This window comes from Lithobates pipiens, unplaced genomic scaffold (genome assembly GCF_037356315.1).
Source record: "Lithobates pipiens isolate NorthernLeopardFrog02 unplaced genomic scaffold, aLitPip1_a1.2 Scaffold_8, whole genome shotgun sequence".
NCBI classification, from domain to species: Eukaryota; Metazoa; Chordata; class Amphibia; order Anura; family Ranidae; genus Lithobates; species Lithobates pipiens.
The window spans coordinates 279902138-279919278 of record NW_027507903.1 but is presented as its reverse complement, the minus strand read 5'-3'; the positions used below and the strand labels follow the sequence as shown (position 1 = coordinate 279919278).

Sequence of the window (17141 nt, the reverse complement as noted above, 5' to 3'; positions counted from 1 at the left end):
AACATTTTAAATCTTAATATATATTTATTCTTTAAAAGCAAAGCACTCCTTCTCTTATGTAGCCCTGATCTGTATCTTTACAGATGCTATTGACATCTCAAGTGACACTAATACAGTGATCAGTGATAATATACACTGTCACTAATGATGACACTGGGTAGGAAGGGGTTAATACCAAGGGCAATCAAAGGGTTAACTATGTTCTTAGTAGCGTGTGTTTACTATGTGGTGCTTTTAACCACTTGCCTACTGGGCACTTAAACCCCCCTCCTGCCCAGACCAATTTTCAGCTTTCGGTGCTCTCTTTGAATCTCATGAATTTTACATGGTAATACATGGCACTGATGACACGTGACACTAATGACAGATGGCACTGATGACACATGACACTAATGACAGATGGCACTGATACATGGCACTGATGACACGTGACACTAATGACAGATGGCACTGATGACACGTGACACTAATGACAGATGGCACTGATGACACGTGACACTAATGACAGATGGCACTGATACGTGGCACCGATGACACGTGACACTGATAACACGTGACACTAATGACAGATGGCACTGATGACACGTGATACTGATAACAGATGGCAGGTGGCACTGGGGACAGGTGGGCATGTGTGTTTCAGTGTGTTAGTGTTCACTCATGTTTCACTGACGCTGCAGCATGGAAGCTCTCACTCCTCACAAGCTGTCTCTGTGTGAGGAGGGAAAGACGGCGATGAGAGATGATCTCATACGTTTACATATGAGATCACCTCTTGTTGGACACACTGTTCGAGTGCTAAATGGCTGCTGTGATTGGCCATTTAGCATGATCTGTGATTGGCTGTATCCAAGGGACACGGCCAATACAGAACTTCCCCGATGCGTACCCATGTCGGCGTGCAGAGGGGAAGTAAACAGGAGGATGTCCAGGGACGCCTTCCCGGCAATTGTGTCCGCGCTGTAGACATCTTTCGTCTATAGCGCGGGCACGAAGTGGTTAACAAAAGAATGTGACTTTTATTTCCGCCATGTTCCCGCTTATTAAAGGGGTTCTGCACTCATAATAAAACATTTGCCCATTCTGTTGCCTCTAGTTAATATATTTCATAATGCCACCTGTTTTTTTTTTTTGGATTCACCTACCTTTTGTAATCTTTAGTAGTTTATTTTAAACCCCTGCGGCGATGGGCGGTCTCTTGCGGGGATCAGCGTCATTTCCTGCTGAAGCCCGCACTGTCTCCTGGGATCTCGTTCATGTAATCCCAGGAGACATTGCGGCTAATGCACCCGACATCTCGCGAGATTTCGGGTGCTACAGCCGACATCTCGCGTGATTTCGGTAATTACAGCCGAGATCTCGCGAGATGTCGGGTGCATTAGTGAATTTGTGAAAGGGGTCAAGCAGGGAGGATTACAAATAATATTTTTTTTTTCCTTAATTAAAATAATTTTTTTTTTTACTTTTTACAAAAAAAAAAAAATGTGTGTGTGTATATATATATATATTTAAATTAATAAATAAATTAAATTAATAAATAAATTAAATTAATAAATTAATAATATATATAATATAATAAGAAGCCATTTACCAGCCACCACACTCACCGTTGGGCAAAAGGCGCCAGATGACGCCCGCAATCACTTCCTTCTCTTCTTTGAAAAGGAAATGGGCGGGCAGTGAAAAACAGGCAGGGAGCTTCACTCCATTAGGAATTAGCATTATTGGAATAGGGTGTAATTTCTACATCCACCACAAGATGGCGCCAGACTACCGAAAGATTTTAGTAGGCCGCAAAGCCGCGGCCTCAATTACTGGCCGGCGCGGCACGATGGAATTGCGCGGCGGAGTTCGGGGTCCTAATGGAGACAGGATACCCCAGCAGCGTTGCCCCAGTCGCCAGGACACGAAATCTAGGCGCAAATGCGACCTGGCGACCGGGGTTTGTCGAGCCCTGCTGCAATATATAATACATTGTTGGTTTTTGTGTTTAATACTGCTTTTAGTATGGAGATTAGGGTCTGACGAGCAATTCTGTGCTTAGGAGACAAGCCAAGTTGGTACAGATGCAGGATGTTTGTCATACATAGGGAAGGGAGCATACATACCTGTCATACAAGGCCCCTGAGTGATTTTCTGCGTGAAGCTTGTAGCTCTTTAATGCTCAACAAGCCAAATTCCATTCATTTTAATGCCCCCCTCCCCCCCTTCACATCTGAGTGGTCTGTCGCCTGAAGCAAAACGCCTGGCAAATTACAAGAGTTTTTGGCCCCATAGACTTCAATGAAAATGCATTTTCTGCTCAAATAGCAGCTCTTCCACCCTAATTTCCTCCCCCCCCCCCCCCTTGCTTTCTATTGGCTAAACAAAAATGTCTGAAGCTGTAAAACACTTGCAATACGCTTGTAAAATGCTTTATAAAAGCTTTAAAAAAATGGCCGAAAGACGCCAGTAGATCGATCCCCTCAGGTGTGAATGGAACCTAAGAGCACATTGGGTTAGGTAAAGCGACAGGACTGCAGAGACTACATGCCTTTAGGCTTGTTTTGTGTGATTTCAGACAGCCATTTCTGTGTGTAAATTTCAACTTGCACAATTGTCTTCTGAAAGCAGGCTTTTCACATCAAAGAGGTAAATGTGGATGCTGGAAAACATGAAAAGGAATCTAGATCTCCACCTGGTGGCTCAAAGGAGAATACAATTAATAAACAACATTTCATAATTACCTGACAAAAAATATTCTAGAATGGTCACAATACATATGTTAGTTGCTACTATACTACTACAATATTTTTCCTTTAGAAAAAAAAAAGATTTAAAAAAGTTGAGAAAACACATTTTCATGGTTTTACTGTTGAACTGGTGAAGTTTCTTGAGACACACCCAGCAACTCCTTCAGAAATGAAGGTTGAGTTGTCCTTTATGCCTCATATTTATGGTGTGTAAATGTATAAAACAGCATGGAATCAATGTGTTTTTAGTGCCTCTTTGCAAATCTGGAACTACACAGATGTATGGTTTTTGGATCCTCACTCCTGTATACAAAATATCCTTGGCGTCTTTATGAAAGTTTTCAGTTTCCAGACAAAATTGAAATGCAGCTGCCCAATGTGTTTTTATCTAATCAGACTTTGACACACTGGACCTTACATTTTAGCACATATTTTAGATTGCACGTACATTCGTGGATGGCAAAGCTTTTAGCATAAAGCAGTCTTGTTAAGTATGTTATATTCATTCCATTCATGAATGCCCAGAGGACATTAAGACATTTCAGAATCCTTATTTCTGCCCAAGAAACTGCAAGTGGACTGTAAAGTAGTCAAAAACAACTCTGTCTCTGAAACATATATAAATATATATATAATTTTGCGGTTTTAATTTTTGCGTGATATATATATATATATATATATATATATATATATATATATATATATATATATATATATATATATATAAGACAGATTTTGGAAAAAAAAGCAATATTCTTTACATTCTGCTATAAAACACCCAATAATAAAAAATAAAAAAAAAATCTAATTTTTCCATCAATTTAGGCCAGTATGTATTCTGCTACATATTTTTGGTAAACAAAAAAAAAACAATACATGTATATTGATTGGTTTCCCCAAAATTATAGCGTCTACAAACTATGGGATATTTTTATTTTTTTTATTTTTTTACTAGTAGTGGCAGTGATCAGCAACTTGTAGCAGGACTGCGTTATTGCGGGGGACAAATCGGACACCTAACTGACACTTTTTGGGGACCAGTGACACTAATACAGTGATCAGTGCAAAAATATATGCACTGTCACACTACTAATGATAATGGCAGGAAAAGTGTTAACATCTGGGGCGATCAAAGGGCTAACTGTGTTCCCTGTGAATAATTACTAACTGGGGGATGTGCTTTGACTAGGGAAAGGTAAGGATCCATGTACCTGCTTAGCAGGAACACAGGATCAGTACATTCCCCTCTCACTATGTAAACAAGGCAGATCGCCGTTCTCTCCCTGGCTTTCTCTCAAGGTTAGAGAAATGTGTTGCTTTGCCTTGCATGAGCAAAGTTCACTTCAGGGGTGATCCTAGTAGGAAATAGTCCTGTTTCCAGAACATTTCGTTTTTCATGATGTTAGAAGACAACTGACAGAACTATATAAATTCCAGATAACTCTGACAAAACAAGTGCAAAAGTGTGCAAAACTAGTAACAAAGACAGGCTAAAAATTGTCTGTCATCTCTGAGGTTTTAGACAAAACATATAAATTGCTTTTATCTTTAAATTCACGGTGCCATTTCCAAGTAATGTGCAGAGGAAATTGGCAGTCTCAGCACCTTTTATTTAATCAGCCTTCATGGAAGGGAGCTGCATGGAGACAAGAACACCTGCCGCTGATGTGCTGTCAGGCTGCAGATATTCAAAATGTCCTTGGCCATAGTTAATTTGATATTCACTTTTTAAGGGAAATAATTATTGTTCGAGGCCAAATTTAAAAACGTATGATTTTCTTTTTTTTTTACTATTGATATAAAATCCTTGCAGCCATGACATGATTGCACAGAGCAATGTTTATAAACCTTATTTCAGTCAAGGCATCCTTTAAAATTCTGCACATTCTTCAGATTCTCAAGGCACCTCTCTAAAATGTAAAAAAAACGAAACGAATAGTTTTATATAACATGGCAACATCCACACACGTAGGACACCCAACATTAGAGGTGATTTATTCTCCCAAAGCAAATACACCTTTGCACTTTAGTACTGACTATTATTCCATTGTTTCTCTTCTCCCTCAGTTTCTCTCCCTCACTCAGCTAATGTGACCACAGTGCTAATGGGGGGGCAGGGAACCCGACATCCTCCTTATCAACTGATGACGTCATTGGTTGTTAGAACACCAGCGACTAGAAAGTTGTAATGGTGCACAATGAAATCCTGTCACTCATTCACTTGTGAGTGCATTTCGCCTTCAGATGGTGAGCTTTTTATAAAATATGACATATCGATTAGGAAAAATAGAACTTAAAAATTACACATTAAATGTTTTAATTGCCGAAAGAAAATCTATAAATCCAATATGCATTTAATTTAACCACTCGGTCCCTGGTGCTTTTTGTTAATAGACTAGTGCTTGTATGATCCAAGTATATTAGTGTGCTAATGTCTAAGCAGCATCCAATCACTTCTCACCACCTTATTTCTTGTGCAAGTAGTGAATATGTATTGCATAGCAAAGGAGTGTATTTACAACATGTCAACCAGAGCAACAGTTTTGGGCATCCCCGCCCTTCCATAGGATACCAATGTGTAGTAACATCCACAACTGTTGTTCTGATTGCTATGTTGTAAATATCCTTTTTTGCTTTGCAATACATAATTAATTTTTTTTCAATAAATTTTTAACTGCTTGTGCAAGAAATGATAATTGCTTTGCCACAGTAACAATAGACAGGTTTGGTTCAAAATGAAAAAGACATTTCTGGAGAAGTACCTCACAACAACCGTGAAGCATAGTGATGGAAATGTTATGGTGTGAGCTTCCTTTGCTGTTTTAGGGCCTGGGTAACTTGCAGTCATTAAATCAACAACTAATTCTACATCATATCCAAGTGAGCTTGATGAGAATGTGATGTCCTCTGTTCATCTGACTCGATACTTGTTCCACAGTACACCGTTACAGCTATTACCTTTAAATATCTGTAGGCACTGATTGAATGAGGATCCAAAGTTTACCCATTTACAAATATGTAAAAAAAAGTGAACTATTTCTACTGGGAGTACTTACTTTTTCAAGTGTCTGTATATATCCCAACAATTCTGAGTAAATAGGGTGACATTTGCTTTTACTGCATAAGCTAAAACAATGACATTCATCATTTTTAGCGATTGCAAACCTGTAAAAACGTTTGTGCTAAATGATGTCCATGCAAACCCAAGTTGATCTTAACCACTTGCTTACTGGGCACGTAAACTCTCCCACTCTCCAGACCAATTTTCAGCTTTCAGCGCTGATGCACTTTGAATGACAATTACATGGTCATGCTAAACTGTACCCAAATTAAATTTGTATTATTTTATTTCCCACATATAGAGCTTTCTTTTGGTGGTATTTGATCTTGTCTGTGGTTTTTATTTTTTGTTAAAAAATGTTAAAAAGACCGAATTTTTTATTTTTTTTATATTTTGTTATAACATTTTAAAACAGGTAATTTTCCTCCTTCATTGATGTACGCTGATGAGGCGGCACTGATGGGCACCAATAGGTGGCAGTGATGGGCATTGATGGGTGGCAATAATGGGCATTGATCGATTCACAAAAAAATAAACCTGCAAGACAAAGACATAATGAGCTAGTATGCATCGCATACTAGCTCATTATGAAATACCTTAAAATTAAGCTGTTGCAGCGGTCCCCGCACACCAGTATCATCACCGTCATCTTTCCTGGAGCTTCTTGCGGGTTTGCAGGCTCCAGCGATGTGATTGGCGGGAGCCACCGCAGTGGGAGCCACCGTTCACGGCATGGCACATGTGGGCTGTTCCTTCAGAGCACATGCACCAGTGATGTCACTAGCTGCATGCACTGGAAATATCTCCTAAATTTGCCTATACGTAAAAGTTTGCAGAGGGAGTTTACTTCCTCTTTAATGTTATTGCTGCTTTTCCTGTAATGTTTATACTGTTTTTCCTGTGTGAACATGATTTAGCACTAAAAGGGGAAATAAAAACTCCAAATGTTCACTTTAAACTCTATCATCACATATTTCACATAAAAATTGCACACATGTGATATCCTTTTAATCAGAAGATTTTGTTTTAGGGTACACATCTGAGACTGAACAAGTTCAATAACTTTTACATTGGGGGAAAAAATACAGGAAAATTCATGTTGTTATTTGTTTTTATTTTTTTACTATCTATTCCTGATTAAAAAAATAGGAAATCAAATATACCGTATTTATCGGCGTATAACACGCGCCGGCGTATAACACGCACCCTAAGTTTAGGAGGGAATTTTGTGGAAAAAACTTTTAGGAGGGAAATTTAAGGAAAAAAAACTTAAATGCCCATCAATGCAGCCTTATCAGTGTCCATCTGAAGCCTCGTCAGCGTCATTTGCAGCCTTGTCATGCAGCCTGTCCTCATTGCAGCCTTGTCATGCAGCCTTGTCATGCAGCCTGTCCTCATTGCAGCCTTGTCATTGCAGCCTTGTCATGCAGCCTGTCCTCATTGCAGCCTTGTCATGCAGCCTTGTCATGCAGCCTGTCCTCATTGCAGCCTTGTCATTGCAGCCTTGTCATGCAGCCTGTCCTCATTGCAGCCTTGTCATGCAGCCTTGTCATGCAGCCTGTCCTCATTGCAGCCTTGTCATTGCAGCCTTGTCATGCAGCCTGTCCTCATTGCAGCCTTGTCATGCAGCCTTGTCATGCAGCCTGTCCTCATTGCAGCCTTGTCATTGCAGCCTTGTCATGCAGCCTGTCCTCATTGCAGCCTTGTCATGCAGCCTTGTCATGCAGCTTGTCCGTCGTTGTAGCCTTAGTGCATTAGTGATGTCCCCTTATTCTTTTGAAAATGGCGGCGATACACAGGACATCTCGGCGGCGCCTGGAAGTTCTTGGTGGCTTTCGGCCGCTCTCAGACCTTCTCGGCGGCTTTCGGCGAGAAGGTCCGAGAGCGGCCGAAAGCCGCGAGAAGGGCCGAAGGCGGCTGAAAGCCGCCCAGAGCCCAAAAAATTGTGCGGAAATCGCGGAGTATCGGCGTATAACACGCGCATGCCGATAAATACGGTATGTAATACACAAACATATATATATATATATATATATATATATATATATATATATATATATATATATATATATATATATATATTTATATTTAAAAAATATATATATAATATTCTAGGGTATACTTCAAAGGTTAAAAGGTATAGAAATCTCTGAAACTAAAAAGAAAACTGCTCTGGGACTTGAGTGGGTGTTTACAGAGGAAAATCCTCAGGGACTAAGGCAGTTGATAAATTGATTCTTATTGAGGGACAACACCGATTCTACTCATGACTTTCCTCTTGGTGGACCTTGGAATGATTTCTACTTAAAGCCTGCTCTATATTGAATGTTCTTACCATAAATTACAAAAAAGGCTGTTGGGTCAGATTTGGAAAATGATGGTTTATATTGGAAAAAAATTTGGAGTATTCACTAAGTCTGTTTTTTTTTTTTCATGTTTTTTTGGCTCAATATCCAGTCAATAATGTCTACTCATGATTTCATCGTGTTTAGCTGTGTGCTTTTTTCATACTATATTTGATGTTTCTATTGATAATTCAGCTACCATCTTCTCAATATAATTTTTGCAATGCTCCCTTCTTCCTTTTAAGAAGGAAATATATATGTAAGTGCAGTTTATAATTTACCTGTTAAAAAATAACTTTGGTTAGTGCATTAAGCATCAAAGTGGTTTCTTGATTCAGCAAGTACTTTATTATCTCTTGGAAATAGAAAATGGCATTACAGTGCAACAGCCTAGAAGGCAATAAATAGTGAAGTGGGGATGCTGTACTTTGTAATACAGTTCCTTTCTATAATATAAAATTAGGATGATCTTTTTGGCATAATCATAAAAGCAGAAAGTATAGAATGTCATATGCTAGAACATAAATTATTTATTAAACATCTCTGCATTAAATTTGATTTAAACATGCATTCTAAATTGAAAAATCAAGCCTCTTGGTATACAGAGTGACAGACTGAGACAGCTCTGGGCAGGTCCCATCTACAAGCTTGGGTGAGGATCTCATTGAATGTGTTGTAACCACAGAGCATAGGGCCACATAGATTTTTTTTTTTTTATCAGGTCCCCTCAGCAACTTCCCTTCTGTAATCTGATTTTAACACAAAGTATGTCTCAATCAAGGACAGGTAGCAGGAGAGTAGTCGGCAAAGTCGGATCACATGCCTGACGAAGGGGTCCTGCGTGACTCTGAAACGTTGCACTTTCCTTGTGTTGTGATCATGCAATAAATTATCCATTTGGACGCTATTTATGTCGTTTCATGGTGTGTTGGCACGTATCTTCATTGTCGGCAAAGTCAGTACACTAGGGGGGACCAGAGCTGTGGATAGAATTTGTCAGGGTATGGGGGGCATCATTACATGAAATACAATGTTAACCTTTATTTTACAGTAGCGATAAGCTGAACTACCCTGGGTTCTGTTCAGCAGGGATTCGTTGAATTTCAAAGCCAAACCCGAACCCTATTGAAATCCATTGAGGCCGAATTTGTAATATTACAAATGCCTGTTTGTTGGCAGATAGGCAAGGGGGTGTCAAAAAAAGGGGGAGGGAAAGGGGGGGGAGAGGGGTTGGGCACTGCCCTAGGGAACATATATCAATGCAAAAAAAATTCCATGCAGCGGGGGGGGCAGTGATTTTTTTTTAGTGCTGACATACATACAAAGGAAAAAAGTTTTAAAATTGCTGGCAAATGACTGGCAGCTGTCATTGACAGTTTCTTTGTTTAAAATGAAAAAAAGCACTGCCATCAAGTCTTCTATGTGTTTTGGAGGACATTTGGAGGGGTCTGCGTTGTATTTTTTTTATATATAAAAATTATTTTAAGGCTGGGTTCACACCGCTGCGGGGGGAGAACCGGATGTGATTCGCACAGCAAATCACATCCGATCTCCGTAGCGCTGCGAGTTCAGCCATACAGATAGTATGGCTGAACTCGCAGCGGTCCCGCAGCAAACTCGCACGGGACCCTTTTTTGGGTCCGCAACGGAATCGGATCGCATGGGGGTTCACACCATGCGATCCGATTCCTGTGCGAGTGTGCAGATCGCACTGCGATATGCCGACGGATCTGGGGGTGTCATTAACATAACATTGACACCCCCAGCCGTCCGCATAGGGCAGTGTGAACTGCCGGCGGGAGGTATGCGATGCGGGAAAACGCCGCGGATTCGCGGCGTTCCCGCATCGCAGCAATGTGAACCTAGCCTTAAGGAAAGTTCACTTTTAAAAAAAATTATAAACGCATTTATTTCTGCAGGTAAAAAAAATGTGCATTTATTATTTTTAATTAAAAATAAATGTGCCTGTAAAACCTGAGCCTGTAAAACATTGCACCAGCGACTGGCAGATAATTTATTTCTCAGCATATTTGATTACAAAATATAACCTAAAAGTTCCCCAAATCATTTTAAATTTGGAATAAAACTGCTTCAGGTCATGCCAAACTCTCTGATCCCAAAGCCAGCTCCATCTTTAATAAGCCCATAGACTTCTTTTTCATCTGCCCAAAGCCAACATCAAACAAAATCTTGCACATGCCCTACCTATTTAGCAATGAGGAGAGCTGTCAATGCCAGCTATTGTAAGAGGAAGTTTAGATGTCAGAAAAGAAGAGTAATGTCCGTATTACCACAGAATACATGGCTTTCCTGACATCTCCTTGATGCTGGGACCAATGATATGTGTGTGCATGAGCTGTAACACAGAGGCTGCTTTAAATGTTTGCTGTGGGCTGCAATGTAATTAATTCTCCAATGGAGTCATAGACAGCAAAAAAAAAAAAAAAACCTTCACAATCTGTTCAAAGCTAAAATATTTGGCTGGGTTGTTAACTGATTCATATGTTTATAGATTCCCTTTAAAGTGTATTCCCTTTCACAGCCAAATTGGGATAACACCTGCTTTATATTTGTTAGATGTCTCCATTCACATTGCATACCTTTTAAAAATATTTAAAAATGGCTGCTTACCTTTATACTAGCCTAGAGGAGCTCCAGGCTCTCCCAAAAAAGAATTTAAACAAGCTGCCTGTGCACTCCTGAAGAAACAGCACAGGCGGCAGTTCCTTCAGTGCGTATGCGCCGATGACATCATCAGCATAGTATAGACTAAATTTCACGGTGCACTTTTAATAGATATTTACAGTACCTATAGGTACAAATCATAAAAATACAACCTATTAGAGTTGATTTTTTTTCTCTAGATCATATTGCCACTAGGATGTCTAATTTTTAATAATCCAACACAACTGGCCTCACTGATTATATTTTTTGCAGCAATCAACTTAACAGATTGTTCAATTGCTTTTGGGACCAGTTACTTTTGGGGCTTACAATTAAGGCCTTCTAAAGACACATGCAGTTGAAGAGCAAACTCTGCTTGGATGAATGATGAAACATTCCAGTTGACTCAAAAACCTTCAAAGAAACAATAACAGTATGGTTCATTAAATTGTTCAGTATATAGCTACACTATATGTATAGGGATGCTGTCTGATTCATAAAGCAAGATTGTTTTTTGCTGAACACGATGCACATTTTTCCACCCTCTTACCAAATGATCACATAGCACCGTATTGGGAAATGATGTCAGGACTATAGAAGGAGCACATCCAGTTGTCTTTGATTTACAAGACATCTCATGACTTGGGTGACTCAAAAACCATCATAGGCACAATAGCAGTATGGTTTAATAAATTGCTCAGCATACTGCAATATGTATGAAATGCTGTTTGATTCATTAAGCATTCAGGGTATTTTTGCCAATCATTGCACAGTTTCCTAACCTGGTACTAAATGATCACATAGCACTGTATAAGTATTATGGAATTATATTTGGGGCCTACAAAAGGTGCAAGCTCATTCTGTGCTAGGAAATATAAGAACAAGGAACGACTGATAAAAATAGCAGGTTGGTCCATGGGAGCTTTGTGCATAAAAGATAATAATTGTTACCAAAATGTTCTAGAGGGACACAGAGAGGTCCCTGTGACAGCATCCCCGACACCTGGGGGCATTGTCAGTTCCAGTACATGTCTCCCTGATAATAAGGTCAGTGGCGAGGAACATCATTCTGATAGGAAGTAACAGGCCTTGTGTCTTTTAGATACGTTTCTTAAAAAGCATTTGTACAGTACCTTGAAATGAGGCAAGAAAGCTTGAATAGTATAATAATGTTAATAATTACATGTATAGGATTGTAATATGTATTTCAACATTGTTAAACCATTTGAGACTGCTAATCAGCAAAACCTGAAAGGTAGATAAGTGGGCCCTAATCCTTCACTGTTTAAAAATGATTCAATCACTTGATTAGATAGTGATTTCATATATCTCGTTTTCAGCCTGCATCCATAGGAAGGGAAGGGTTTAAAATAGCCTGACTCATTATTCCTTAGGTGAACAGAACCGGCAAATCTGTAGTTGTTTATTGTATAGCCTCGGTACATCGAATTATGAATTTGTATTTTTAACACTGCTCCCTGTAAATTATAATCCTAATCCTAAAATATTATCCTGTGTTTTCCTTTATTGGGGCTTCTACTTTTGCTGCTCATCTCTTGTTGCTACATATGGTAATATTTCTTTTACTGGTGTTTATTCTGTAAACTGGTTTCATATATTGGTTTTACCAAAGTTGTTTCACAGACGTTTCTTACTGACTGTTTTTTTGGCCAGGACAATTTGGCAGAATAACTGTTTATCCAGGCAGAATGATAACCATAAGGTATATATACAGTTTAGGCACCTTTAACTGTAAGCCCTTGTACACACGGTCGGACATTCCGACAACAAAATCCGTCGGATTTTTTTCGACGGATTTTGTCCAAAACTTGTGTTGCATACACACGGTCGGACAAAGTTGTTGGAAACTCCGATCGTACGTAACGTGATGACGTTATTTCGTTACAACGGGACTACGTTCAGGCTAGTAGCCAATAGCTTTGGTCTAGGAATTTGATCTGAGCATGCGTGGCACTTTGTCCGATCGGAATTCTCTACACACAATCGGACAAAGTCCGATCGGATCATGTTGTCAGAAAGTTTTATAGCCCAGCTCTAAAACTTTGTCCGTCGAAATATCAGTCCGATGGAGCCCACACCTAGTCGGATTATCCGACAACACAGTCCGATCGGACATTTTCTGTCGGAATGTCCGACCGTGTGTACGGGGGTTAAGTACAGTGTTAGTGTTTTAGAATAGATTTTGATTATAGCGTTTGTGTTGTTTGGAGAGCCAAGAATCTTTGTGATGTTTTTTGTAATCAGTACAGTACAAAAATCCATTACAGTGTATATATATATATATATATATATATATATATATATATATATATATGCACACACACACACACACACATATATATATATATATACATACACACACTGTAATGGATTTTTGTACTGTACTGATTGCAAAAAACATCACAAAGATTCTTGGCTCTCCAAACATCACAAACGCTATAATCAAAATCTATTCTAAAACACTGACACTGCACTTAACCACTATACATTTAATTCTACCCTCCCCTGTTAAAACATTTTTTTACAGGTTTCTGTGATGTTTCTGAGACAAAGATCAATAATTTCAGAATTGTTTCCACCTTTAATATGACCTATACACTGTACAACTCATTTGAAAAACAAACTGAAATCTTTTTTATATGGGGGAGTAAAAATAACAAACTAAAATAATGTGGTTGCATAAGTGTGCACACCCCCTTATAACTGGGGATGTAGCTGTGTTCAGAATTAAGCAATTACATTCAAACTCATGTTAAATAGGAGTACACACCTGCAAATGTGTGCACACTTATGCAACCATATTATTTTATTTTTTTATTTTTACTACCCTCCACTTAAAAGATTTCAGTTTGTTGTTCAACTGAGTTGTACAGTTTATAGGTCACATTAAAGGTGTAAATAGTTCTAAAATTATTTATCTTTATCAAATTTTTTTACATCACAGAAAGCTGACATTTTAACCAGGGTGTGTAGACTTTTTATATCCACTGTGTGTATATATATATATATATATATATATATATATATATATATATATGTGTGTGTATATATATATATATATATATATACACGCACGCACACACACACACAGTGGATATAAAAAGTCTACACACCCTGGTTAAAATGTCAGCTTTCTGTGATGTAAAAAAATGAGATAAAGATAAATAATTTTATAACTTTTTCCACCTTTAATGTGCTGCCCATTTTTGTGTTTTAAAAGCCTGACATGTTCTTTTTTGCACTATTCACAACAAAAAAAATAGAGTCTGGAGTTTGGCTTCAAAATAGGCCTTTGTTGGTGAACCTTATCCTTATTGCTTTCTGCTAGTGTTCTAATTTGAAGACTACCTAGCTCTCACACGGTGGCATTGCTGAAAGTTCAAATATACTGCCTGTTTGCAATTAAGCAATAGCAACAGTGACACTCATAGGCTGTGCTTAAGTATTACACGCCATCTCGTTGTACTCATTGGTCAAGACTAATACTGTTTTGCTTAAACTTGAATATAAGAAATAGTAAATTATGATAGTATATTTTGTTTATCAAACTGTCAAACCTATTGTGTGTGTATATATACAGATGTTACTTTATACAACCATTAGTTATGTAGTATACACATGCACCTATATTCCTGGAAGTAAACCATCATTTTTGTCTTTCTTTGTCTCTAGTAATGCACAGAAATCCCTTTGGGATGGAAATTTGCTGTCGAAAAGGGTCACGTAGTCCACTCCAGGAACTCTACAATCCAACACAGGTAGGTGACAATGCTCATTCTCCGATATGTAATGTAGGACTTCCCTTTTACCCAGCACAACCATCACATCAATCTTTGATTGCTTTTTAACTTATTCATTACATGGTTGCCTCAATGTTAAGGGCAAGCTATTCTACATTTGTGTTGATGAAATATTGCCCCAGAACTTGAAGTTTTGCTTTTAGAGCAGAAAATGTTGTCTTTTTTTGGGTCACATCTGCATTCAGAATAGGAAATGTGGTCTACTTCTGTGCCACTTCTTTATTTACTCAAGATAATCAGATTCTCTACATCATCAAACACTTAAATTCAAGTATTGCCACTGTGAAGTATAACATAAAGGAATTTGTGCGGAATGGGATTTTGAAGGGAAAATGTAATAGACAACATTGTTATAGTGTTACCCACTGCTAAAGAGAGTGTAGCAGTTACTTATATTGGATTCCTTCTCACAGGGATGTACATGCCTGTAATAGTCTATTCGTTTTTCACAAAAAAGTTTCAGTGTGTTTCATAGACATGAGGTGCTAATGACTTTCATATTAAATCAGATCAGAGCAAGTGAAAAATGTTCTAAAAATATATTTCATTAAACTGCAATTGTAAAAACCTGCATAATGACTGCATAGCTTATCAGTTATAAATAATTTGGAAATACGGCTAATGCAGAACTAATGCCCAGAACAACTGAAGGAATGGCACATGGCAATCACATGACTCTGCCAATAATTATCAGTCAGCACTGGACTCCAAGGAGATATCAAATACAGTATCACCTGCCATATGCATTCAATCAAAAAAGTGTTCTTTTTATTCAGGTACATTTTTATTGAAAAGAAAAATTAGCATACATCGAATAACATACAGATATTACACAAGCAAGTGTTCTTAAATGCAACTAGTGTAAGTAGCTGACTTGTTATCCATGTAAAATCTGCATAGCATCAATGGAAATGGAAGAGGGATGGACATCATTAGGCTCTGCTACATTCACAGTACTGACAGTAGCAGATAGCTTGGTGAGCAGAGGGTGTCTCCGTAAGTCTGTGGATGCTGCTGTTGCTTGATTGTCTATTTGGCAAGCTGGATTTTGTCCAGGTCTTTCTGTAATACTGTAAATGTAGGGGGAAGTCCCACACCTGGCTTTGTGTTCTCCAGTCATATTAAGAGAGGGTTATTGACCAGGTTTTCTTGTATAGCTGTAGTTGGTTTGGGGGGGGGGGGGGGGTGGGTCACTAAATATTTGGTATATCATATTGTGGAATGGTATGCAATGCCTGTAAGTTCCTGTAGGATAAAATAAATAGAATCACAATGACAATACAGTAATAATCGTGTCACAGTTATTAGAGTATATATAAAACGAAAAAGCATGCATTCAAAAGCCCTAACGGCAAGGGTGCATATATTTGATAACACACTGAAAAAAAATTATAAAATAGCAACAATCAATCAATCTTTTCAGTGTGTTATCAAATATATGTCCTTAGGGCTTTATTCAATCCTATATATATTCACTAGTGGATGCGCGCTTTTTCTTTTTATATATCCTTGTTTAGATCAGTGTTCAGGCTGGATGTAAGCAGCAGCACATTTTGCTCTCTCTCTCTCTCTCTCTCTCTCTCTCTCTCTCTCTCTCTCTATATATATATATATATATAATTATTATTATTATTATTTTTTTTTTTGGGGTTAGTGCAGATATTTTTTTATATACATAGAGTAACTGTCATCCTGTTGCCATTCTATTTTGACCATGCAGGATATTGAAAAGAGGAACCAGAACATGCCGATTTCTTCATATTCATATGACATATGGAGTGTCATCAGGATAAAACCCTGGCAGGATAAAACCCTGATTTGGGCTTTAAAAAACAAGTCTAACAATCGCTGCTATTCAAGTCTATAAGACCCCTCCAAACCACTAAGAATCATGCAGATACAGGTAGCTAAGAACTGTTAGGGTTCTCTTTCATGGCATAAATCTCCAAGACGAAGAAGGGTCTCCAGATTGCTGGCAAGGATGGTGCAATAATTCAAGCACACATATTATTTTGTAGAATTAATTCACACAGACATTAAAAAGAGGTACTTGGCAGGTGGTTGTGATCCTTGGCTTCCTAAACAATGGGGCCCAAGTGGTGAACCGGCTCGTATACAGTTAGGGGCAGTCGAAAATATTCTGACAGAGACTGCTCAAACATTTTGTGCAATTTTTGGACACCAATACTATATAAATTGTTCCTGTGGTGTGCCAGAATAGATTGAAAGCTATCAGAAAACAACCTCAACAACATGGGCTTTGACATCAGCCTCCATGGCAATTCATGCTGAAGACACTACAGTAATATTCACGTAATTGCAATTGTCATCCTGTTCTCATTATAGCGTGATCATGCAGGATATTTAAAAGAGGAACCAGAGCCACACTGATTTCTTCATATAGTTTGTCTTTTGTGTCTCTAAAGCTGCTTTGTCATTTATTCTCATCATTAGCACTTAATTAGCTCTCAGTTCATCAGATCTCTTCTGGAGTCTGTAAAAAGAGCCTGATACCACA

At 38.4% G+C, this 17141-nt stretch overlaps 1 protein-coding gene across 2 annotated transcripts in view; it reads left to right on the top strand.

The window, feature by feature from the left end:
- Nucleotides 1–17141, top strand: part of CHST11 (carbohydrate sulfotransferase 11) — a 240785-nt gene that overhangs the window by 110373 nt on the left and 113271 nt on the right. For both annotated transcript variants that reach the window (XM_077472110.1, XM_077472109.1), the window contains exon 2: nucleotides 14496–14581. In XM_077472110.1, coding sequence (XP_077328236.1) covers nucleotides 14496–14581 — 86 coding nt within the window. The remainder of the gene's footprint in view (nucleotides 1–14495; nucleotides 14582–17141) is intronic.